Source organism: Vitis vinifera, chromosome 8 (genome assembly GCF_030704535.1).
Source record: "Vitis vinifera cultivar Pinot Noir 40024 chromosome 8, ASM3070453v1".
Taxonomy (NCBI): Eukaryota; Viridiplantae; Streptophyta; class Magnoliopsida; order Vitales; family Vitaceae; genus Vitis; species Vitis vinifera.
The window spans coordinates 12,466,183-12,491,221 of record NC_081812.1 but is presented as its reverse complement, the minus strand read 5'-3'; the positions used below and the strand labels follow the sequence as shown (position 1 = coordinate 12,491,221).

The 25,039-nt window shown below is 37.4% G+C and overlaps 4 protein-coding genes across 8 annotated transcripts; 1 reads left to right on the top strand and 3 right to left on the bottom strand.

Moving 5' to 3' along the window:
• The first annotated feature begins 12 nt into the window (after window positions 1-12).
• Window positions 13-5,245, top strand: LOC100246584 (probable aquaporin SIP2-1). Its single transcript, XM_002283838.4, has 3 exons — window positions 13-596; window positions 4,395-4,655; window positions 4,735-5,245. The coding sequence occupies exons 1-3, from the start codon at window positions 297-299 to the stop codon at window positions 4,897-4,899; spliced, it is 726 nt and encodes a 241-aa protein (XP_002283874.2). The 5' UTR covers window positions 13-296; the 3' UTR covers window positions 4,900-5,245.
• Window positions 5,246-5,658: 413 nt separating this feature from the next.
• LOC100241461 (magnesium-protoporphyrin IX monomethyl ester [oxidative] cyclase, chloroplastic-like) lies at window positions 5,659-7,960 on the bottom strand. Its single transcript, XM_002283856.3, has 5 exons — window positions 7,408-7,960; window positions 6,907-6,971; window positions 6,437-6,764; window positions 6,185-6,283; window positions 5,659-6,100 (listed from the first exon to the last, which is right to left on the bottom strand). Exons 1-5 carry the CDS (start codon window positions 7,861-7,863, stop codon window positions 5,837-5,839), a joined length of 1,212 nt encoding a protein of 403 aa, XP_002283892.1. The 5' UTR covers window positions 7,864-7,960; the 3' UTR covers window positions 5,659-5,836.
• A 531-nt stretch (window positions 7,961-8,491) lies between these two features.
• Window positions 8,492-16,358, bottom strand: LOC100263720 (probable protein S-acyltransferase 4). Of its 4 annotated transcripts, none has more exons than XM_010655372.3 (7): window positions 15,680-16,328; window positions 15,468-15,585; window positions 14,317-14,523; window positions 13,341-13,649; window positions 12,039-12,263; window positions 9,626-10,101; window positions 8,492-8,936 (listed from the first exon to the last, which is right to left on the bottom strand). In XM_010655372.3, exons 2-6 carry the CDS (start codon window positions 15,567-15,569, stop codon window positions 9,628-9,630), a joined length of 1,317 nt encoding a protein of 438 aa, XP_010653674.1. In that variant the 5' UTR covers window positions 15,570-15,585; window positions 15,680-16,328; the 3' UTR covers window positions 8,492-8,936; window positions 9,626-9,627. The 4 variants fall into 4 exon arrangements, with proteins under 4 accessions (XP_010653674.1, XP_010653675.1, XP_059594972.1 ...); XM_010655373.3 differs by having other exon boundaries at window positions 15,468-15,580; window positions 15,680-16,322; XM_059738989.1 differs by having other exon boundaries at window positions 15,468-16,358.
• A 680-nt stretch (window positions 16,359-17,038) lies between these two features.
• LOC100256819 (probable protein S-acyltransferase 1) lies at window positions 17,039-21,322 on the bottom strand. 2 transcript variants are annotated; one of them, XM_002278621.4, is made up of 6 exons: window positions 20,808-21,322; window positions 19,843-20,022; window positions 19,447-19,752; window positions 19,037-19,258; window positions 18,445-18,884; window positions 17,039-17,456 (listed from the first exon to the last, which is right to left on the bottom strand). In XM_002278621.4, exons 1-5 carry the CDS (start codon window positions 20,913-20,915, stop codon window positions 18,447-18,449), a joined length of 1,254 nt encoding a protein of 417 aa, XP_002278657.2. In that variant the 5' UTR covers window positions 20,916-21,322; the 3' UTR covers window positions 17,039-17,456; window positions 18,445-18,446. The 2 variants fall into 2 exon arrangements, with proteins under 2 accessions (XP_002278657.2, XP_010653677.1); XM_010655375.3 differs by having other exon boundaries at window positions 17,039-17,363.
• Between the last annotated feature and the right edge of the window lie 3,717 nt (window positions 21,323-25,039).

Genomic DNA, 25,039 nt, shown 5'->3' with positions numbered 1-25,039 from the left:
ACGAAGCTTCGATTGGGCAGCTAACAGCATCTTCCAAAATTGACCATAAGACAACATCGAACGTTGAAGGGGGAATAAAAAAATAAATAAAAACAAGTGAAAGTGCAATTGATTTGTCAGAAGTCTTGAGTTGTTTTACGAATTTTGTGGGAAAAAGTCCAAAGGAATCACTGCAGATCTTTTTTAAAGCCAGCCCATCTGATTCACATGTTCCATAATTTAATCTATATTTCAACTATTTACGTGATAAGATGCAAATACAGTGATACAGAGGGAAGAAGAGGGAGGACCTATAGATGGATAGAGCAGTGATGGCTAAAATTCGATTGATTGTATCTGATTTTTTGTTAGCATTCATGTGGGTATCGTCTGGAGCTTTGAATAAGCTCTTCGTGAATAGGGTCTTGGGATGGGGCCATGAGCCAAGAGGTGAAATCATGAAGGCAACGCTTTCAATCATCAACATGTTCTTCTTCGCCTTCTTGGGGAAGATTAGCAAGGGTGGGGCATACAATCCTCTCACTGTGTTGGCTGGGGCTATTTCTGGGGATTTCAGTCGTTTTCTCTTCACTGTTGGTGCAAGGATTCCTGCTCAGGTGAGATTCTTTTGGTTCTGTTGTTGAATTAACCAGTTGGGTTTGTCTTCTTGTTTGGAATATCGGCTGGGTTTGCCTTGATTTGTTGAACTTTGAATTGGGGTTTTACTGTGTTGATTGAAGATATGAGCTGGGCTTGCCTTGATTTTCTGGATTTTTAATGGGTTTTCCCTGCTTGTGGAGCTGATTTTTTTGTTCTTTACCTATTTGTGTTTAAATTGCTTTTCTTATTGATGGAGACTATTGAATATCGGGTGGTTTTGATTGCCTTGGAATTTGATTCTTCTCTTGGGTACTCTCTGAGATTTGAAATTTCAGTTGTTTTACCGAACAGTTTAGAAAAGAAGCACTGGGCATGAAGTTGGAGAGGGAAGAGAGTGATTTGGCCTTAAAAATTCACGGTTGCTGAAAACCACTTTTGTCAGAAGAATGTATCTCAATAACAATTATTTAACAAACCTCAAGATTTCACATCTATCCAATGGATTTATAGTGAAACTACTTTAAACTCATAGGAGCTTTGTTATAAAGCATGAAATAATTTTCCAAGTTGGTGGCAGAATTCTGTAAAGTTTGCATTTTTCACATAGGTTATGTGTAAGTTTCATAAGTGAGGGACACAGAAATTTGCTGCAGGGAAGGGAGTTCTCAATACTGTGGACTTGAATTAGTGTCATGTCACTGGATGGCGTTATGGGTTTTTTTTTATGCTATGGAGTAGAATGGAGAATGATTAAGCTTGACTTTTACCTGTTAATTTTGTTTTGTTTATAAAGGTGCAAATTGCATCATATGGTTGGCACTTTAGATTTGTCATCTTGCTTGATGCTTGAACTAGCTTGAGTAATTGATGTTTGAATGTGGTGGGATTTGTTGACAGGTAGGACTGAATTTTTCTCGTTGAAAATTCAAGTGCTCCTTTGTCTGTAACTGAACTTGATTCTTGTGGTATCACTTGAGTTTATTGCTTTCCTTCTAATGATTTTTGTTGGCCATTTTAATGGTAGCGTTCCCCTTATTGGTATGTCAAATTTAGTTCCAAACCCTCCCCCTCGCCTTCTTTATATTTTCCTAACAGCTTTTCATAAATTTTCTCTTGATCAGATAAAAGGTACAGTTCCCTAATGAGATCCACAAACTTTTGTTCTATATCTCAAACTTAACCAATTCCTGTTGTGACCTAGGGAGTGAAGAAAATAGGCTCTGTTGAGTATTATTTGAACTTGCTTGTTGAAACTCAGGTTAGGCTTGAGGCAAGCTTCTTGTTTTTGTTGGAGCTCATCTCTGGTGACAAAGGAGCAGCTCTTGTTTTCCTAGTCAGGAGCTAATTAGAGGTGTTATGTGACCGTTCCATTCCATTCAAGTAAAAGGAAGAATAATTTAACTCAACAACAAGAACAGCTTTGTTTTATAGTATGGAATTATGGTTACTGTAGAACACTGGTACCAAGAAATCAAACCATCTAAGATTGATGGGAGTGAATTCGTGCTTACCATACATGACATACTATTTAAAATTAAAAATTGACAACATGACTATAAATGCCTTTTTGAATGCAGTATTACCATAATACACACAGGTAGCTAGCAATCTGTAACTATGTTGCACCATCTGAATCATGCATGTTTTTGTTCCAAAACAGTAAAGTCAGAAATTTGAAAACATTGCTAACCCTCAATGCAAAGTGCGGATACAGTAATACTCGTACAATTGTGATTATTGAAAATCTCACATGTTCACATAAATGTAGGATTTACACCTCAGACTTAGGTTGGATATTTGAGACTCAGTTTGGTCAGCTAACCTTTGTTTAAACCCCTCTGAACTTGGACCTTCTAGACCCAATATGTCCTGATAGTATACTTGATGTTTGATAATTCGTCATGTTGAGATAATTTTGTTACTCTTTTGATAAAACAAAAATTTTAAAGATGGTTAAGGCTCAAAATTTGATTTTGAAAGCCTGAGAATTGAGAACCCCTTAGCTTTAGAAAAGATTCCTTCATTGGTGTTTTTCATTTTAAGACCATGCCCTCTTAATATTTCTCTTCCTTAACCAATGGGCTCTTTCTCAGTTGCTTTAAGTGTTGTGAGGCCAGTGGGAGTTCTTGGTTCAGAAAATGGACCCTGTAATCTCTCTCTCTCTCTCAATGGTTGTAGATTTGTTTAAGCTTCTTGATATGGATCATCTTATTGGTAGGAATTGGACGAATGCCTAACATGGTGTGTTGTGAAAGGCAAGCCCAAGGTTGGTGTTTGTCTTGATTACTTCCTTTTACAAAATCCTTGACTCTTTGCGTTGGAAGGCTTCAAACAAAAGGAGGAAGTAGTTCTTAGGGATGATACCAGGTGCCCCTTTTGATCTAGTTGAGAGGAGAGGAGAGGTGAGGCAGTGGTGAGTATAAAGGTTGTTTCTTTTGAAGAATTTTAAGGCAATTCATTTCCTTTTGTTGTCTTTCCTTATCCTGATATTTTGGTGGATTTTTCTATTAATAAGTTATCTCTATTAATAGCAAAGTAATGTCTACAGTAGATTCATGGTATTGCTGATAAGAAAGTGTGAGATGGTGTAATTTGAAGGCTGAAAGCATGTGGAAAGCTGTTACTGAGTGAGGATGCATTCATGCATGGATACATAAAAATATCATATACCACAAGGACTAGTCCACAGACCAGAATGGTGGACAGCTTGATTTATGTTGAAAGGGGTAAATGAACAAGAGGAAGGCAAGCAAAAATGTGAATTGAGGTAGTGAAAAGAAAGGACGTGAATATAAGTATTCAACTAAAGCAATGATCCTATAGATAGCAGGATGGTCAAGAAGGATTTGATGCCAGTGATCCTAACGAGTTGGGATGGGTTGAGTTGATGTACCAACTATCAACCAAATATGAGTTTCATATACTATTTATGACATATCGATATTTGTTTTCCTAAGCCCAACTAGGTGGGATACTGCTATACTTGGTTAATTTATGGATTTAGAACCACTTGAAGGGTTAGCATCCCCATTTACCGTGATTTGACAAAGGTTTAGAATAATTTAAATTGCTGTATTTGTATACATTAGACTGGTGGCAGGGAAAACAAATAGATCAGTAGGCCTTCTAGTAATCGAGGCCTATGCTTTCATTCTTACTGGTACATCAATGACCTCATGTCCAGCCCTGTGCCTTTTGTTCTTATACATGCATCATGAGGATAGACTGAAAGACCGAGCAATATCTGATCCAGCCGTATACATGTATATTGTAACCCTTGAACTGAGACCCATTATTTTGTTCTTACATCTGTATGGTGTGGACACTAGATCTAAATCAATATATGTATACTACATGTGCACAGTGAGGACACTTGATCTGCATCAGAATATGTATACTATGTAAATACTTTAATCAAATCGAAGAGGAAAAAATAATACCCAACCTGAAAAACTGCATTGGTCAACCTTTTGACTCCTGCTATATCCACTGTGTTCTTCCTTTGCATTCTATGTTGGGCATGCCCTTGCTGGTCTGGGACAGAGCCATGTGAAAGGAGACAGCATAAACATGGCATGGGCAGAATTGAAGAGCAAAACTAATAGGATAAAAGAATTATAGCTCCTGACCTGTGATCTGGGTATATTTGATTGTAGTTCAATCATTTGCAAAAAAACAAATGGCTTATAAGATTTGTTTTTTTCCATGATCCTTCCAGATACAGTTAGCATTATAGCTATTTCCCAAATTGTAATGGAGAAATAATTTATTTTCTTCATATATGTTTTTTTTTTCCTTTTTATTCCATTTTCCAGGTAATTGGATCTATCACTGGGGTTAGGCTCCTCATTAACACCTTTCCTGAAGTGGGATTTGGGCCACGTTTGACTGTTGACATCCATCATGGTGCACTGACAGAAGGGTTTCTGACATTTGCAATTGTTATGATCTCACTTGGGCTCTCGAGAAACATCCCTGGGAGCTTCTTCATGAAAACTTGGATCTCAAGTGTGTCCAAGCTAGCTCTTCATATACTTGGCTCTGATCTAACTGGTGGATGCATGAACCCAGCTGCTGTAAGTACATTAATCACCTCTGTAAGTGCAGAAATTAAATAGAACACTTTGATGACTAAATCTTTTTGGCCTTATGTAGGTAATGGGATGGGCTTATGCTCGCGGGGATCATATAACCAAGGAGCATATACTTGTTTACTGGCTTGCCCCAATGGAGGCAACTCTACTGGCAGTCTGGACATTCCGGTTGCTGGTTCAGCCACACAAGGAGGAGAAAGAAAAAATGAAGGCTAAATCAGAGTAACAGCCCTTCATTTGTTCTGTTTTTAGCTTTTGTTGGCTAATCTCACTTCTAAGCATTAGGGAACGTAAATATAACTAAACCCATCTGTAAGTATTGATCATTGTATCTACTGTGTTCAATCTGTTCCTTTTTCTCTTGTCGATGTTCATTTGTCAAGGTTGAGTAGGTCTTGGTTGAGCTGTGCAGTTGGTCTTTAGGAACATTTAGATGGTTATGCTTTTAGACTTTGGTTACCTCCTTCGTTATCTGTATTAGAAAAATTAGAAAGACAATAGGATTGTTTGAATTATGCAATGTCTAAAGTACATTATCATTTAGTTAAGATCAATTACTTCAAAAAAACAAATAACTTGAGTAATTGCAGAAGATTTGATATTCAATCATCATTTTAGATGTTACCTTCAACCAATGGCCAAATCATCAGCATTCCATTTTGGTATCAGCTCTTAAACTTAAACCATTGTTGCTCATCGCTTTTATGGGTATCATTTCATTCACTGATTTTGAGGAGGACCATTTGGGCACTAACCTCCATTGTTGCTCACCTCTCAATTCTCCCATAAAGCCTCACTTAATATTCTTACATACAGATGAGATTCAAGAGAGTATGAGAGAGCAAGTAAAAGATACAGAAACATGTATGCCCAAACTTCAATTACATGGAAACTGGGACAAGTTCAGATTGAACCCAGAAAAGAAAAGGGATGGACCCTGAACTTTGCGGATCAAAAAAACAAGTTTAGTAGTAATATTCAGTCATGGTATGAAAAGAGATATGATTGAGTGGATGCACTGAAATAAATTGTTATATCATTACAAGAAGTACAAGGGATGATCCTCTTCATATCAATGTTCCCTCACTTTCACACATTAGCTGACAGCAGAGCTAAGCTAAACATGAAAGGTAATGATATGATACTTGTACAAAAAATAACAATCAGTAAACAAGTTGTGGTTCAAACTCAGCAAAATCAACAGATCCAGACTCAACAGGAGGCATGAGATATGCAGCCAAGATCTCTGAAGCCAATCCTGCAATAAGTGGGATCTTCTTTAGGTTCTTCACCACAGGAATATCATCGCTCTCCCCAACAGCAATCAGCTGCTGGTTGATCTCCACCATCCTGTCCAACTTCCTCTTGAACTCTGGGTTCTCAACATCCAGCACAGCAGGGAAGATCCTGGCAGTTGTGCGGTTGGTCTGCAAAACAAAATTTCATAAGCATGACTCGGATCATTACTTATAACATGGAAAAAGCTGGAGGGCATGAATATGCAGGCTCACCTCTATGATCACATGCATGTCAAATTCTTTTGTGTTGAGCCCAATTCCTTCATAGAAATCCGTACGCTGGCAATCATTGAGGTACATTGTTACATAAACCTGCAAGACAAATTTGGGAAGTCATAAGAGGACCAGAGGAATCCCAGAGGTTCTCGAGAAGCCAAAGATTTAAACACACTAGGGTAAAAAATTAAGATAATATTTGCAATCTAGTATACAATTGAATGTAGAAACTTATTATACTATAATTACCGATAGGCAGAAGAATCGAGCCCACAACTTTGCCTTCCAATCATTGAGGAACTGGGGTTGTGCCTTCATCAATGCAGAGAAGAAATCACCATGCCTGTTCTCATCTTGGCACCAGTTCTCAAAATACTTGAAAATGGGATATAGTTGGTACTCAGGGTTTTCCTTGAGATGTCTGTATATGGTAATGTATCTCCAATATCCAATTTTCTCAGACAAATATGTTGCATAGAAGATGAACTTGGGCTTAAAAAAGGTGTACTTTCTAGCCTTTGTGAGGAACCCCAAGTCCAAAGCCAAATTGAAATCAGATAAACCTTTGTTCAGAAATCTGCAACAGCAGAACATGAAGTTTATTTCAGACTTTTCAGTTAAAAGCTATAAAACTCAACAGCTGTATTACTTGTTCTGCAAACTATGATGCATATGACCATGAGTGAGGAAGGGAGAAGGGCAGAGAGTTGTTTGCATACCCAGCATGCCTGGCTTCATCTCTGGACATAAGAGAGAAAATCTCAGCTACCACTGGATTGGTTTTCTGCAGTATCAATAGAAATGCCCATCAGGTCACTTTCCCAGTTTGTCATATCCATATAAATCTGGCAATAGTTTTAATTAATTGGAAAGGGTTTAGCATTGGAATGGAATTATGGTCATTTGGGTGGAAATAATTAACCCCATTTCTTCCACAATTCAATAATTGAGTCCACCAAAGACCCAGTTGGATTTTACAGTTAGACTCTTCAAAAGAAAAAAGAAAAAAAAGATGGGTTGCCAAAATTCAGTTATCCAGGGAAACATTAGATGATTCAAGCAATGATTTTCACAAACAGTTGGGCCAAATGAGCCAAATTGACAAAGACGAGAACAAAAATTGAAAATTCAGCTGCATATAGAGGCATAAACATTGAAAAAACAAAACCCAGGAGCATGGCTGTATTAGAAATCAATTGAAGGAATAAAGAAAGCCATACCTTAAGCCTTCGTCCAAGCTCCTTGTAGAGAAGAAACCCAGAGAACTCAGCAGTGCAAGACCTCTCCAAGAACTCCACAAAGATCTGCCTGAGGGGACCCTGAATTTTATCAGCAGCCTCCTTGAACTCCTTGTTCCTAACAAAATGGGTCTGGTTGTAGTCAGTCTTGAACTCTTGCAGCAGGGCTTCAAACTCAGTCTGGTTGAGGTTCTTGTTGATCTCAGTGTTGAAAAGGGTCTCCATCTCATCAAAGTCAGTGGTGTAGAACCTGGGCGTGAGGAGGGTCTCCTTGATTGCTGTTTTGGCTGCTTTCTTTGAGGGCCTCTTGCCTGTGCTGGGCTGTGAAGTCGCAGACATGCTGATCCTGAACACCTTGGAGTATGGTGCTCTTGGGTTTGGGGTAGAAGTGCTGAATTTGGAGATGGGTTTCACAAGTGCCATCTCTGCTGCCATCATTTTTCACCACACTGCAATGGGCAGTGATAGTGGTAGTGGTGAGGAGGAGGAGGTGGTGAGTAGTGACACAACTCGAATATGGGACCTTGAGATAAGGTGTGGTTTATATAGTTGAATGATAGTGATTGAATCTAATCTCATCCAATGAAATCCATGAGATTAAATGGGAATCTGCCATGTGGCAGATGACATGGTTGGTTGTGAAAAATGCCACCCTGGCTAGAACATGTGGTCTTCCTTTCATGACAGTGGATTCTCAAATTCTCAATTCACATTTTGTAGATATTTCATATTTCCTTGCCATTTATTTGCCTTGCCCCATAAACCCTAATGATCAATTTGTGGCTGCCCTTTTTCTTCCAAAATAAATAAATAAAAATGGCACAAATTCCTTGAGAAATTGTCAGACAGGTTCAACGAAAATATTGATGAAATGGATAAAAAAAGTGGGTTGTGTTAAATGATTTTTTTTCTTTGCCCAACCAACCCATAGTTTTCTTAGCCAGTAGGTTGGTTCTGAGTCCATTTAGGAGGTGGGAATGATTTTTTTCTTTTTCGTGGAGACCACATTTAGACAGATTCCATGATGAACGAGTACAGAAACAGTAGGAGGAAGAAAATAAGGGCATTTCACAGAAATGATCCAAATCAAGCTTGTTCTGAAATATCTGTTGGTTTCAAATACTATACAATTCCTAACTAAATAAATAGAAAATGCTGAATCAAAATGACTAACGAGAAAAAGGGAAGCTACAACACACCCTATTGACAATTTCACTCTTATGGGGTGGGGGGGGGGGGGGGGGCTGCATGGTTTGTTTCATTGCCTGTTTCTGCATTATTCTGAACATGATGCCACATTTACCACATACAGTTACAGCAAATATGAGTCTACTTTAAAAATGAACAGCAGAAAGTGTATTTGATCAATCTCTTCAACACCAATGAATTTGTATTCAGCCTCTGTATTTGGAAATTGACTTAAAGCCTCTTCTCAAGATGACCGAATGCTGCCATTGCAGAAACAACACACATCCATAATGCCCACAGAAGAGATATTCAGGCAGCCAAACCTGTCACAGAAGATACGTCATTCCGACTAGTAATGTAAATGATAGAATCATTTCTAAATTGAAATTTCAGACCAACATCACCTCCAACCCCCAAATAAAAATAGCAATAAGGAAAAAATTGTTGTAGTGGGAGACCTTTGCCAAAATAACAAAGTAAATTCACCAAGTGTGAGCACTTAACCAAAAGATCTAAGGCTTCTTTGGAAGCCAAGTTCAATTTTTATTTTTATTTTTTCCATTTGTTCATGGCTTTCAGATGAGCCTATGAATAAAATTAGCAGATAATTTTCAGATTTTTAAGTGTCTGTTATTACCCTTGTTGGATGGCTCTACATGTGAGTTATTAGGAGCATGATGAACAATTGATGTGCAGCAACCAACCACTCAAACTACTTCGTTAGAGTTACAATATAAGCAAATGTAAATTCATAAACAGAGTTTGTACCAGTCCAGTTGCATTCTAACCTTTCAACAGGAAGTAGCTTGATCTGTAACTAAAACTTTATATTTAACTGTTTCTATTGCATGCTGCAAATGAGCTATTCACCTTGAGGTTAAGGTGACAACTCAAATTTTTTCACAATTAGTGACAAGCCTCTTCATATTATTTGTTCAACAGTTCCAACACATACTAGTGAGCCCATGAAACTAACATGTGCTTTAGAATCCCTTAAAGGGAAGATGAATACCTCTATAGTTGAGTTGTTGTGCTTGGTATGGAGATACTTCCTTCATCAACCTTTTTGTCTGTTTTAGTGTCATCCTCAACAACAGAGCTTTGCACATGTAGTATTGCTTCGTCTTGTTCAGCAGAAAAATACGGGTCAAAAGAAATTCTTCCTTCTTCATCCCTGCTTTTCAAATTATCATCCACACCATCATAATCCAAATTTCTCAAAATTTCAGGAAGTCGAAACCCATTTTCTTCTGCAAGCTTAGCTCCCATTTCTATGTCGATTTTCTCTTTCAAATTCATGATGCCTCCCTCAGGATTGGAAGTCATAGATTCAACCACCATAGGTTCGGATTCCTGCACTAATGATCGAAAATCATTCATTGAAGGTGGAATCTTAGAGAGAAAAGTTTCTTTGAGATTCTTTATAATCCCTTTACTATATGGGTTCTCCTTCTTATCATATCGATACCGGAAGTTTTCATACGTTGTCTGCATCAAAGCAAGGATAAAAAAATCAACCGTTAGAATTCATTACTTCTACAAGGGGAAAAAAGGAAGCAAATACATAGTGCAGCCGCATAAACATGCATGCCCGGATGATGAACTAAAGAGTCAAGGAAATCATTCAATCAGAAGATAACACCTCTACATCAACAGAGAACAATCACATTGGGTGCTAATGCTATCAATGTCATATCATAGTGCTGATGTCATTTCAGTCATTTCAATGCAAAAAAGGGGTAAATATATATGTCAATTGCCTTAATATTGAAACTATAAAAGCAGCATCAGAGTACCATTACATCAATGTCACGTGTCCTTTTAAGTAACATTATCCATGTCACCCCTCCAAACTTATTGCTTCAACATTTTCCATTTTTTGGAATTTCCATAAAAATGTTAAAATAAATTATCCTCAATAAATCCTTTTCCAATTGAGTTCATTGAGTTATTTCTCTGTTAATTATGTGCCAAAATTTGTTTATTAATAGTTTAATACGTCCATCAATGTTTTATCTTTTCTTTTCCACATAAGACAGACATAAATATCTATCAATCCTGTCTAGAGGCATCATATTAAATAATATTTAAAACCATGTTCAGAACATCCAAATAAAACACGGTACAATGCAATAAAAAATTAACCTATTCAAGAAGTTTACCATCCTGATTTATCATAGACAAAAAAATTTTAAAAGTCACAAGTATTAATTAAACTAAAACTATCCTTGCTTTACTTCCAAACCTGAGAAGGAATAATACAGTAGGAGTTTACAATAAGAAATCTAAAGAATTTCATTATAAGGACAAACATTTATTAACAAATTTTAGGTAAATACTGACGCAAACCTTGGGTGATATGGGCCTGCCCCTCCACCCAGGCTCATCAACCTACACACGAATACCAGGGAGGCTTGAACTTTGGACCTCTTGTTCATTGCCCGAGGCCACTACCACTGAGTTACACCCCAGGGGGTGAATTTATGAGGCATATTAATCACAACAAGCTAGAAGGAAGAAGAAACTTCATCTAAAAGATCAGTGTTATCACCACTGGAAATTGAATTATAACAGCTATCGAAGATTCGGGAATAGAAAAAATATAAAAGGTAAAAGAAAACAACAATACACAATGCATTGCAATTTCCATCCAGTCAACTTAACAAGGCCTTAAATCCTAACTGACTGAAGCATATGCCTCCATGTCTTTTCTCCATTAACTTGAGACATGTCACAATTCTCCTCACAGGTGAATGCATTTGTCTTTGTTATACGTGATTCATGGCAAACATTCCCTCATCTTGTCTTCAATTGGCACTGCCCTACATTCTCATGAATGCATGCATTCAGTTCTTATTCTGTCTTTAATATCCATCTCATCATCCTCATTTCAGTTATTATGATTTTTTTTTCATTGTTCCCAATTCTTTTCCAAAAAAAATCAGCACCATAAAATCTGCTAGCCTCATGCAACACCCAAGGAGTAGTTCTCCGCTCCACCACCCACTCTAATGCCATCAGCAATGTTCTTTTCAATCTTCCTTGCCAATAAATATTAGACTCGCAACGACAAAATGTCCTTTTCTGTCCATTTTCCTTGTCACCTATTTTACCTAGTGTTACAGAAGCTACATTACATACATTGTGTGTTAATTCTGCATATCCTAAAACCTTTAGATATCAAAATATTCTCACCAATGTCATGGCTTAATATATTGCATATCAAATAAAATAATACAGGAGGAAAAACATAGTATTCATAAAATTGGCAGAACTCTATATGTTGAAAGATACACAACATATTATTAGTACCAGATATCATCAGGATCTTTAATATCTTAATGTTTCTATACATTTTTGTCTGGAGATATACAAATCTTTAATATATTAATGTTTCTATAAGTTTTGAGGAGAAAGAAGATCACCTGGTTCGTGCAAATCAGATAGGAATGGAAAACTGTAAGGCCACCAACAAACCAGATGACCACGAAGCAGTACACAATGAGAAAATCTGACAAGAAGTCATTTCCCATAGCCTTCAAAATATCATCGCCCTTTCCTTGAATAATGATGATCCAGGAAAATGTAAAGACATATAAGCACAGGATGGTTGATGTTGATATAAACATGAAGAAGAACCGATAGTTGCGCTGCGGTCAGATAAGAGATCACCACACAAGAGCTGTGTTAGCTTCTACCAAGAAAACAAGAATAATATATGAGGCATTTGGACACAAAATGAAATTGACTATCAATCTTCTCATTCATAGTATTGAAAATCACTGTAGTCTGTTCATAAAATTTTGTTTCTCTGAGGATTTTCAATAAGTGAACACCTACCTGCTATTTATTATCATTTTGGTAATGATACCATAGTGCATGATGAACCTGATATTTCAATAATATGGATATCAAAATAGAAGCAGTTCATTTCTAGTCCAAATACTTTATGCATATAGGAGAAGGGAAATACCAAAAATAATATTTATTCTAGATGTATTTATTTCTCCATCATCCTATCATCTTCTAGAAAAAAAATTAAAAAACAATAACATTTTTAATCTACAACCTAGTTTTGCAAGCTACTCTAGATGAATAATCGAAGTCCTCACAGAAAAAAAAACTTTGCACTCAAAGTTATTATACTAGTCATACAATTAACAAGTTTTCATAGTCAGGGCATCATAATTATGTAACTAGGATCTTCACAGATAAAAGACATCAAAGAAAAAGAACAAACAGCATCTCATTACTAAATGAAAATGAACATCTAAAAATGGTAAAAAAGAGGCCTCAGCATAGTTCCTGAAGATGTAGAGTTGAAACAGTTAATTTGTCCAAAGGATATGAATATTGAGCAAACTTTTGAAAGCAGATTGCTATAACTGGATCGTTATCAACCTTTCTAAGTGGCCACATCTAGCTTATTCCTTCAAGTGGATTGTATTAAGACCAAATCCAGATATATCCAAGTTCTGATACAAATATATGGTATATTGATTCAGTTCAATCTGATCCAAGGATTTGCATAGTTATGATTACTTTCTAAAAGTACCTTCTACAAATCCATTATTTCTTGCTTGGTTTTTTTTTCCAAAAGGGCATATCCAAATTTGAACCAGCAACAATCAGATATACTAGATTTGGGTACTAGGTGGATACAAGTACATGCACATACACACACATATAAGATTAAGACGTACAAAAAAAAAAAAAAAAAAACTTACTATTCCAATGCATTGACCAACCCATGGACAGTGATGATCAAATCTCTGAACACAGTTGTTGCAGATTGAGCAGTGAGAAACACGAGGAGGACGATAAAGCAAACAAGTGTCACAGTACTTCACTTTCACTATGTGGCCATTCACCAGAACATCCTTTGTTCGAGGTAGTTTCAAATGAGGGGTTCTACCATTGACCCACTCCATAGATGGGGTTGTTACATCAAATGCTTCATCTAATTCAGGAGGCTTTGAGTTTCTAGGGACTATTCCAGGATCTCTACTGGATGTCACAAAGAGAAACATTAAATCCTGCATAAAAATATTGATTCATACATCAGATTTAATCTACATTTTCAATAATAAACTTTGAGTTTAGGTCTACATATTTCATCTTATCTCCCATAGGTCATGGAACTGAGTAATTACAAAACAAAATATGGTTTCCAGAAACCACCAGTTAGGGAACAATTGAACACTCACATGGAAATGCAATCATTTTCATTTTTGGTTTGTGTGGAGTTTGATGGACAAACCACACGTCAGAATGGAACCATTACCAAAGAACAAAAAATGGAGCCTATACAAAAACAACCTGCCAAATTAATGGCATCATTTCTTAAAATCATCAATTTCAAACTTATGCATACAGAAAAAAATACTCATTTCTAAGGCTATAGTAAATATTTCATTTCTATCTGGTTTTCAAACAGCCTTGATGCTTAATTGCCTTTCACCTGTTAAGATGTATAGGACTGCCTCCCACCCAAGTAATAATGATCTATGAGCAAAGCATTGTGAAATATTCCATGTTGAGCTTTATCAAAGAGGGGTTATGATGTAGTGCAGAAACTGAATATATAGAGGTCATTTGACCTGGGGAACATTTTTTATAATTTACTTCTAATGGAAATTCTTCTTCTTTTTTTGTCTGGGATGTAATAACTGCAGATGGACACAAGGAAAAAACATTACTGACCAAAATAGTGAGAAATGCTCCCACAGCCATTATAGAATACCATACAACGTGATGTGCGAACGTTCGACCATAATCATCATCATCTTCTTTGATCTTGTAATGGATTTTTAAACAAAAACCTATTCCAGGGCCCGCAATTAGAAGTGTGGACAAAAAGAGGGATGCCACATCAGGACCAAAGATCAATCTTCCACCACAGAAAAATCTCTGGCAATACATTAAAAAAACACTCTTTGTCAGCGCAAGCATGCCATACTAATTCCAGATTTTAAGTTTTCTTTCAACCAATTTAAACATATCCAATAGCAGAATCATAAAATCAACACAATGAAAAATCCTCATATGAAAAGCAAACAACTTGATTTTAAGTCTTAATTAGTAATGCACGGTAAACAATCTCCTCAAACACACCAAGAAGACGCTTGCTGATAATCATGCCAAGAAATGGAATTTAGTCATATGAAAAACCTTTTTTTCCATGGAATGTCATCACACACACTAGTCAGATGAGCTAGGTCTCATATAGTGGTCAACAAATCCATATCAACTCATCTTAGCTACCTAAGGATTTCCCATACCAGCTGGCTTGCCAGTCTGCTCTATCTAGGTCAAAACTTATATGTTCTCTGTTTTTTTTTTCTCCTTCCTGCATCCATAGAAATCAGACTGATACAAAGAGGAAGTAACTTAAGATATCGTATTTTCATTAGCAAGGAGAAGTTAATTATCTAATAATAGGGAATCTGATTGAAACATTCACTCTCATAACTCTGAAATCAATCAAACAAACAAGCCCAGTGATTGCCAAAGCCAACTTTACCTAGAAATGCAAAACCCATTTTTGTTCTCAGAGATTACAAATTTTAGTTCAAGATTGCATCCCACACAAATGAAAAGCAGAGGAAAAAAATAATATATATTTTTTTAAAAAAAAAAAAAGACACACAAGACCCATCACACCCACAACTATACACAATTCAAAAGTTTGAAAGCATACTATATATGATGAGTTCACCCCTATATACCCAATCCACCACTAAGAACCATTCAATGATCAGAAGCAGAATGAAAATAAGAAAAATAAGAGACACCCAATTGAATTAACGATCATGCAATCCCATCACAAGGGCCGAATCAAGAGAGACACTCACGTTGGCCCCCTTCCAGACTTGATACAGCCTCTTGGGCTTGCTCCGGTCTGCGGCTTTGGAGGAACAAGGAATACCCAGATTAGGATCTGTGCTCCCAATCATTTCTTTTCTTGCTTTCCTTCACAACAAATCACAAGAAAAATAATGATTTCAGATCATCCTCTGCATAACCCATGAACAGTGGATGGCATAGGCAAGCAACAACAACACACCCAGAAGAGGCCAATGCCTCTGTGAGGAGAATTTTGTGAGACGGATTAAACCAAGGAAGTCACCATTCTTTGTATATCTCTTTCTGTGTGGGGTGGCATATGGCAACGATGGGCTCGGCGGATGTTTCAATTTTGAAGCGCCTTTATCGCGGGCAATATTATAACAATATTTTCATTTTCATACACAGCTAACGTGCTGTCACAACTCACAACTCACAACTACTCACATCCCCTTTTCTCTCCCTTTTGAATTTGTCTCCACGCGGTTTCCTTTCTTCTCTCTTTCCTCCTTCCCCTCATGCCCGTGCCCCCCTTTTTTTGTTTCCTTCTCTGTTGGTACCAGACCGCAAGAGTATATGCCTTTTCTTGAACTCATTTTCAGAAATTCCTTTTCTTGGGTAGTTGTTACATCCCTGAGATAAGGCTTCCTTGCTGGTGAATAAATCACAATGATCTATTGAACAAGTATATGCCGTTTTTCCTTGTTGAATTGCGAATGTTTTGGTGGGATTTTAGTTCTTTTTGGCTGAGGGTTGAAATTCATCAAAGATATAAAACAGGGTATTGTTGCAGACTCACTCCCAAGTCCCAAGTGACCCTTCTGTCAAAGCATGTAAATTTGGAAATGGAGAAAATATTTTTAGAAATGAATTCCTGAAATGTAACGGATGTAGTGTCACCATTTAGGAGTTTATTCTTTTAAGAATTTATTGGAAATTAATATTAATTTCTAGAAATAAATTATTATACATATAGACCAAAAATCAAGTTATTATACATATAGATTTTTGGTTCCATTATTTTGTACCCAAATCCGGTTTCTTTGTTTTTTTACTTTAGTCTAGTTCCTTTTTAATACCTTAACCTCGTATGTTTATACTATTCTTTAATGGACTAGATTTCATTATGCACTTTCAAGAATTGAAATTAAATATTTGACAGGTACAAATTCGATATCCTAGAAGCCTAGAATAGGTCACTACACATGATATTGAAGTGAATCCCGATGAACTCATGAACAATATCGACATATCTTGCATTGCATTGATCCTTGATCCTCACTCAACTGAAGAGAAGGTAAAATTTAAGATACCCCAACTGGGTAGATGATGAAGTGGGTCATATAGACTTTGTCCAATCTTGGAGAGTTGTAATAATCAGAAGAATCTATAATAAACAATGTTCATAAAAACAGCAACAACTCTTTATTCCGTGGACCAATATCTGCTTGGTCTTTGCAATCTAGAAATGGTAGTGAATGATCATATTAAAGGAGGGCCACAAGAATTCTAAACACAATATCAATTTTTTTTTTAATCATAAAAAAAAAAATGCTTTTGTAGGCAACACCCATTTCCATTAGCAGAACAAGATGCTTTTCCAAATTGACTTTCCAGACTGTGTATATATTAAAATGGCCATGGCCATGAGCTTTACACCTTCTAAATTCCTAACCAAACAAAGAGAAAAGATTACAAATTGAGTTCCAAAAAATACAGGGCCCAGAAAGGGAATGAAACAGCACAACCCATCAAATGTTTTTGCACGATAGCACCTACATTCTCCTGCAAGCCCTGCCCTGCTACTCCTCTGATGTGCAAAGTACTTGTTACAACATATCATTTTTCACCATTGGGACTGCCTTTGATTGATTTATAGCATTAACCGGCTTCCATTTCCACCTCTGGCATTGGCAAATTAACAGTTTAAGCATATGAATCCATTAAGTACAGCCAGGAGAGGTACATGCACTGGTTGAAACATTATGTGGTTAGACCTGTATAAAAAATAGTAAGGAAGAGAAAGCCCATCCAGTATAGAGCAATTAGTACTAATCAGGGTAATAAAACCCGCAAATTCGCTAGTGGGGTTGGCCTGTAAAACCTGTCTTACAGCCAGGTTTCCAGTCTTTCAGAACTACTAGTTTGAAGATAAGAGACCTATATGGAAACTTCTTTGTGTATTTAATTCATATCAAAGTCCAAGTAGCTGGAAGACTTCAATGGGTTGTTGGTCACTTGGTTAATCTATGTGTAATTATGCTTAACCCATGCCACATATATCTTAATATATTATAATAATATTCAAAACTGTAAACAATCAATCAGATATATATATATTTTTTTTCCCCTTGATATCTCATACTGTTCTTTTCTTTTTTTCTTGCCTTCTCATCCAAGGCATTTGGTTAGTTCAACCATAAGTTCCACTTATTTGAACAAAAAGTGAAATCATGGGAAAGTTCATTGCAATATTTATATCTGCAAATTGGCATCATGGTTTCCTGCAATTTGCAGAAATTTTTTTACTACTTTCTATGAGCAAATTATCAATCCTGTGCTTCATGAAGTTTATGCTAAGATGTGGTTTTTCTAAAGCCATTTCCAGGCCTACTTGCAGTGAATGAACCTCATTATTCACATCTTCGTTCAAGATTCAACTTCTTACGACCTGAGATTTAGTCTGAGTAATAGTTTTGGCAACCAAGTTTCCCCCGTGTTGGGGACTAAGACAAAAAATGTATTTTAACTCACAATTTTTTTATAGTTTTTCATCTCCCTATCTTAATTTTCTTCGAGGGAACTTCTCTCTTTGGGTGAGTCTGCACTTATGAAACAGGGATATTTTTTGGGGGAAGTTCGGAAAATTTTTAATTTGTCATCAGCAGGAGCTGCAGAACTATTCTGCAGTAAATAAAGGTTTATCAGCTAATGAGGCAAACTTCATGCAAGACTGCCATGAACTGTGTGAAGAAGAAGACTTACCTTTAAGCATTGGAGATCCCATGTGAGTATCTTGGTTCCTGATTGAATCTTGAGTCTGCCTCGTATCTAATTTCTGAATCATCAGGAAAGAAAAATGGATCATCAAATGCATTATTCCCATTTCCTTCCTTCTTCTGTGTATCCTCACCAATCCCAGAGTAATCTAAATTCTTCAGAATATGTGGAACTGGCACATCACCATCCTTGTTAAACTGGCTTCCTACTTCTACATCAGATTTCTGCAAGCTAACAGTGCCTCCACTGAAATCTCGAGTAATGGATGGCATAAATATATCATCATCAGCCACTACCCATTCTCTGAAGTTAAACATTGAAGGTGGAATCTTCCCAAAACCAAATTCTATGAAGTTCTTCAGTATCCCCTTATTATATGGATTTTTATTCTTATCATAGCGGTACCGGAAATTCTCATAAGTTGTCTGTGAAAAAAGCAAAGATCAGAATGGACTAGGTATGAATTAGAACTACAGACAGGAAGCAGAATGTAATAAGAAACACACAAATAAGGCCTTGTTTGGATCCACATCTAGTTTCTAAATAATGGAAGTAGCAAGTTGAGAAAGAAGGTTACCTGGTTGGTGCAAATCAGATAGAAATGAAAAACTGTAAGCCCGCCAACAAACCATACTGCTATAAAGCAGTATACTATTAGAATAACCGAAATGATATCATATGACATAACTCTCCATAAGTTGCCTTCTTGTCGAATAAGATTGATCCAAGAAAACACAAAGACATATATGCACAAGGTAGTTGACAATGATATAAACAAGATGAAGAACCGATAATTACGCTGCAACCAAAAGCAAGAAACAAAGTCATTTATTGAATATACCTAAATGTTTAGATCAGAAAAAAGGGTGATTAAAAGAAACCAGCCTTGATTTGGTATCATAAACAACATGAAAATCTTATATAAATACGGGGGATTAATGAAAGCTCCATTAATGTTTAGGACAAAGCTTTGTGGGAAAAGCTTACCAGAGCAATACACTGGCCAACCCAAGGACAGTGGTGATCAAACTTCTGCACACAGTTGTTGCAGATTGAGCAGTGAGAAGCACGGGGAGGACGATATATCATGCAAGTGTCACAGTACTTCACTTTTATTATGTAGCCATTGATCAAAACATCCTTTGTTCGGGGTATCTTCAATTCAGGGGTTGCATCATTGATCCATTCCAAGGATGATGTTCCATCCAATCCATCGTCTGATTCAGGGGGCTGCGTGTTCCTTGGGACTATACCTGGATCTCTACCCGATGTCATATAGAGAAAAGCCAAATCCTACATTGTTCATCAACTCAAGTCAAATTAAATCATAATCTTTGAAACCAAATCCCCCTGTGTTACCAAGAAAGTCTTCAGTTCACTGACCAGGAAAGTGAGGATCAATCCTGTAAACAGTACTGGATACTTAAAATGGGGATCATCGCTCTTGATTTTTACTAGCATTTTTATACAGAATGTGAAGCCTGGAACGCCTATCAGGAGTGTAGATAAAAATAGTGATGCTACATCTGGGCCAAAGATCAATCTCCCTCCACAGAGAAATTTCTGGAGAAAAACAAGACAAGAAAATATGTAAAATCTTATCTTTAAGTAAACACAAATCAAAACCCTCCTCTGGGCCAACCCCTTCAGTCAATTGAGAAAATTATGTCTGTTTGTGAATCCCACTCATGCATGTTCCGCATCAAAAAGAAACCATCATCATCCTCGAAAATATTCAAAGGTTTCAATGATCTAAAAAGCATATAAAAGGGAAAACAGAAAATAAAATTCATAGAGCATAACCCATATTTCATAGAGTATTGTAGCATTCCAGCATGCTTGTTGCTGTTTTCCACAAAATACACTATGGAGAACTCATTCTGATCAAGAATTCGACCTTTTCACCTGAATCATGAAAAATTATTTCAAGGGGATACTTTCATCAACGCCCCCTATTCTACAAGGGCAACATCATCTGTGTAACCCTAAATATTCCAAATCCAAATTTTCAATATCCTTCAAATACAAGTATTCCATCACTTTTTCTCACAAAGTAGCTTTTTTTTTTTCAATTAAATTTCCCACCCATGAGCCCTCCAAGGATTTCATGCCATACCCCATTAAACCATATTCCAAATTCTTCATTTCTAAATTTAAGCTTCTACCTAGCAAACCATATCCCTTTCCCATAAGGGATTGAAATGAAAAACCATTGAAAATGACAACATGGGTGAATGTTAAATTAAATGGAAATCGAAAATATACAAATACCCATAACTTTTATTTCCACTGGGTTCTTGAAAAAAAAAATTGAAAGAAAATTCAAAGTGAGAGAAAGAGAGAGATACATTGCGACCCTTCCAAGCTTGATAGAGCCTCTTGGGCTGGGGAAGGGAGGCCATGCCAACAACAGAGGAAGAAGAACCCCACTTTGGATTCTCGTTTCCACACGTCATATGATTTCTCTATTCGCTTTTCACATCTGCAGCATCCCCTTCGTTTTCTAGACCCCCCTTTTTTTTTTTTTTTCTAATACATCAAATCCATGGTTGTTTTCAAGGAAATGAAACCCATCTCTCTAACACCCTTTTTTTCCTGTAACCCTCACAAGGATGCCATAGATTTGAGCGGGTTTCTCGCGGGAAATCAGAAATTCCAAAGGTGGGGTAGGCTGTATTTTTTTTCCGGACAATTTACCGAAATCTCCCGAGAAAATATTTTCTGCCCAAAAATATTCACATGGAAAATATCTGTCCAGACCTCTAACCGAAAAATACAACGGTCAATGGCCCTACAAACGGCTTTTTAAAAAGTAATGCTTGGTCAAAAATACCCTTCACTACACTCACAAATACTGAAATAAGTCCCATTTTCTTTTCTTTTTTATTTTTAAAATTTTTTCTTTTATTTTCAAATTTTTATTATTTTTTAAGTAACTTGTGAAGGGTAAAAAAGTATAAACTACTCTGGATAATATTCTCGAATTTTGAAAAAATGATTTTTGATAATGGCTTCCAAAAATAGATTTATGATACTAGAAATAACAAAAAATAATTAAAATATATTCTTAGAAAACACCTTATCATCAAAAAGCTATTTTTAACCAAAAAAAAAATTACTACTGTGTCAATGATTCTCTAAGCGGGTCTGGATTTTCAATGCCTCGAGGAATCTGAAAAATAATTTTCTATCTTTAAAAAAAAAAAATAAATAAATAAATATATATATATATATATATAATTTTAAAGCAATTTCCAAACGTACTCTAATATGTAAGTGCAAATATTTTAATCTTTTTATTAATTCAACAATCAAGATTGGGTTAATTGCATAAAATAAGAACTATTGTAATAATTTTCATTTTGGGTGTACTACTGCAACTTGAATTTGCAATCATATATAATAATAATCAGAAGTGCACCTTAAAGTTGAAACTTCTAATTTATGAGTTATAAATTATAATGGAAGGTTGTTGCAGGATGATCAGCACCTCGATGTTTGGGTTCCATGGAGAGTCTTACGACCTCACCATGGAAACTTTCTCGGGTATAAAAATATAAAAATAAAAATAAATTGTAATAGAAGTTGGTAGCTTACAAAAGTAAACAAAAAAGGTACAAATTCCAACTGTATTGTGTTCTTATAATTATAAAATTACAACTTCAAGTTCAATTCATAATTTTCAATGGATTCAGAATTCGAAATTTTAAGATCCACTCTCTTTAAGACATTTTAAAAAAAATAAAAATAAGCTTTACATTTGTTGTGCAAATTGAACTTCCAATACTGCAAATGGGCTGTTGCCCCAATCTCAACTCTCTTTAATTGAATCCCACAATTCAATGGACTGTCATATGAAAACCACAGACTACCAAATCAAAGATCAACATCAACCCCCTTCCAAGTTTCAGGATCAAAATCCAGGGCTTCATTGATAAAACATCACAAGAATTCATAGATTACATTCATCCAAGTATAATCCACATCCATTTACTAATTTCCGAATGCAAATGGATTTTCATTTACTACCTCATTTTGGTTACATGAACCCAAAAAATTTGTCTCATAAATTTGGAAGGAACCACCCTCTGTTCGGTCATATGTAAAACAAAGCCCCCCACAAACCTTTTTTCAAATGGGTCTATGATTATATGACAAAGCTATGAATTTAAGGCGCCATGGGATGTTAAGGAAGGCTTCTGTTGTTGTTAGAATACATGAAGAAAAAGGAAACCTTCTGCCATCTCTGTTTGCTGTTTCAAGAGGAGATCAATGGGGTTCTGGACTTGAATAGTTTTTAACCTTTGAGCTTTTATTAAAACATTAAGGGTTCTCAAGGTGCCCATCTTTCTCCCAACATTCAAGGGCTGGCCTTCTGAAAGCTTGAGAGGAAAGCAACTAAGCAAGTGATTGGATTCAGCAGTAGAGGTCAGCAAGCAATGCCCTCTTAGATTGATAGAAGGGATGGGAACAACTTACTGGGAATGGCCATGAAGAGCTTGGAGGAGTTGAAGGGAAGAAGTAATGGAAGCTGGAATTTTCCGGCGGGAGTGGGAGTCATGTTGACCATCAATGAACAAAGTCAGGTGGGGATTTTTTTCTCCTGTGGTTTTGCAAGGTTTGTAATTGGAGGAAGAAAAGAGGAATTTGGCATGCACTGACAGGGGAAGTATTGGGATGGAAGGGGGGGGGCTCTGGTTTTGACATGCCTAGTGAATGGTAAGGCTGGAGCAATGGTCACTGCAGAATGGGCAGGACTGTAGGAGCTTCAAGATTGCAAAGAAATTGAAAGCATAAATAAGATTTCAAGAGATGGAATGAATGATAAGCAGTTCTCAAAGAGATCAATAAACACACCCAAAAGGAAAACCCACAATTGTAATTCCTAAGAGCCAATCATGAATCTGAACAAGCCTAACTTGTTTGGATTAAGGAAAAATCCATCAATGACTGCACAAATAATGATGGTTTAGCTAGTGTAATATATTCTTTTCTGACATTCTATTTCATGGAGGAGAGAGAGAGAGAGAGAGAGAGAGAGAGAGAGAGAGAGAGAGAGAGTGCGAGAGCGCCTGAGGAGAGCGAGGCGTGCGGCGAGCGAAAGAAGGGGAATAGGGCGGAGCGAGTGAGGGTGCAGAAGGTGATGTTTTCGTGGGGGCTAGGAAAAGCATTAGAAAGGGTAGCTTTGGAGTGGAGTCGAAGTCGTTTGATGTCGAGGTGGAGGAGTAGAAAGGTAAGGTGCAAGCTACGATTGTGGAAAGGAAAGGAGGGATCTCCTCATGGATTAGGCTGGGACCGAAAAGCATTGGGTTCTTTGTCGATGGTCTGGTTATTTGTATTAAGGATGCGGGATCTGGTAAATGGGAAAGAAAGTGGAAGGAAAGTGGGAAGACCTACTCTTTGGTGCGGGATCAAAATAAAGGGGGGTGTTTTCTTCGATTAGAGGTTGCGGACCTGGAAAATAAAAGGTTCTGCATCTTTATTCCAAAAGGAAGAGGAGCTAAGGGTGGCTGGGTTTCAATGGTGGAGACACTAAGGAGATTGGGCTTTACTGACGGAGAAGAGGGATGCCAGAAAGAAGAAGCATCCCAGCATAGGGAACCTACGCGGAAGTGGAGAAGCAGCCAAAAGGAAAAGAAAAAGCAGTGATTAGGGTGGAGATAAGAAAAAAGGAGCTGAGCCGAAACTTAAATAAGTTGGCTCACTATTTGGTTGGGATTTGGAACCTAGCTCTATGAGAAGGGATGACCTAAGAAGTTGGGGGACCTATTTGGCGAATTTTTGGAGCCTGAAGGGTAATCTAGGGCTAGCGAAATTGGAAAGGGGCAAAATTTTACTCGAATTTGAGTTTTTGGCAGAAGCAGAGAAAGCCCTAAAAATCGGGGGTATTTCGGTTGGGGGGTCTCTCCTTCGCTTGGAGAAATGGAGGCCCGAGTTGGGATGTCTGATGGATGGGGAGAAAAGGAGCAAGGCTTGGGTGTGTATTGTGGGATTACCCGTTTCCTTATGGGATCGGGCCATTCTGAGAAGAATATGGGAGGAGTGCGGGGGCTTCCTCGCAGTCGATTCCGAAACGGAGAAGCTGGAGGATTTGCAATGGGCAAGGATCCTGGTGAAGCTCAACGGCGAGAAGCCTCCCAACGTGGTGGAGGTTTGGGCTGAGGATTTATGCTACGAGGTAACCCTCTGGTGGGAGATCAGGCCTATCCTGAGAACGGCGATGGCAAGAAAGAGCGGAAACATTGTCGGTACAGAAGGCGAGGTTGGGGGTGAGGCCATCACACGCGCGGTCGAGCGCGTGAGGGGAAAGGACGACGCCCCGAGGCTTGAGGACCTGCTACGGCCTGCTGATGGGACTAGGGGGCAGACTAGTGGGTCAGGGTAGATCGTGGACCATGTTTGGTGCTCTGTCTAGCCGATGGTCAGGCCCCAAGGTTCGGATGGGCCTCCGCTGCCGCGTTGTGCAGTGCCCTGTGTGGCCTTTGGGCCTGCTCCTTTTGAGGCCTTTCCCCACAAGTTTGGGTTGTCTTATCTTAGGCTACTGTCTCTTAAGGGGTGGGCCAAGGAAAAGGAGCCTGTT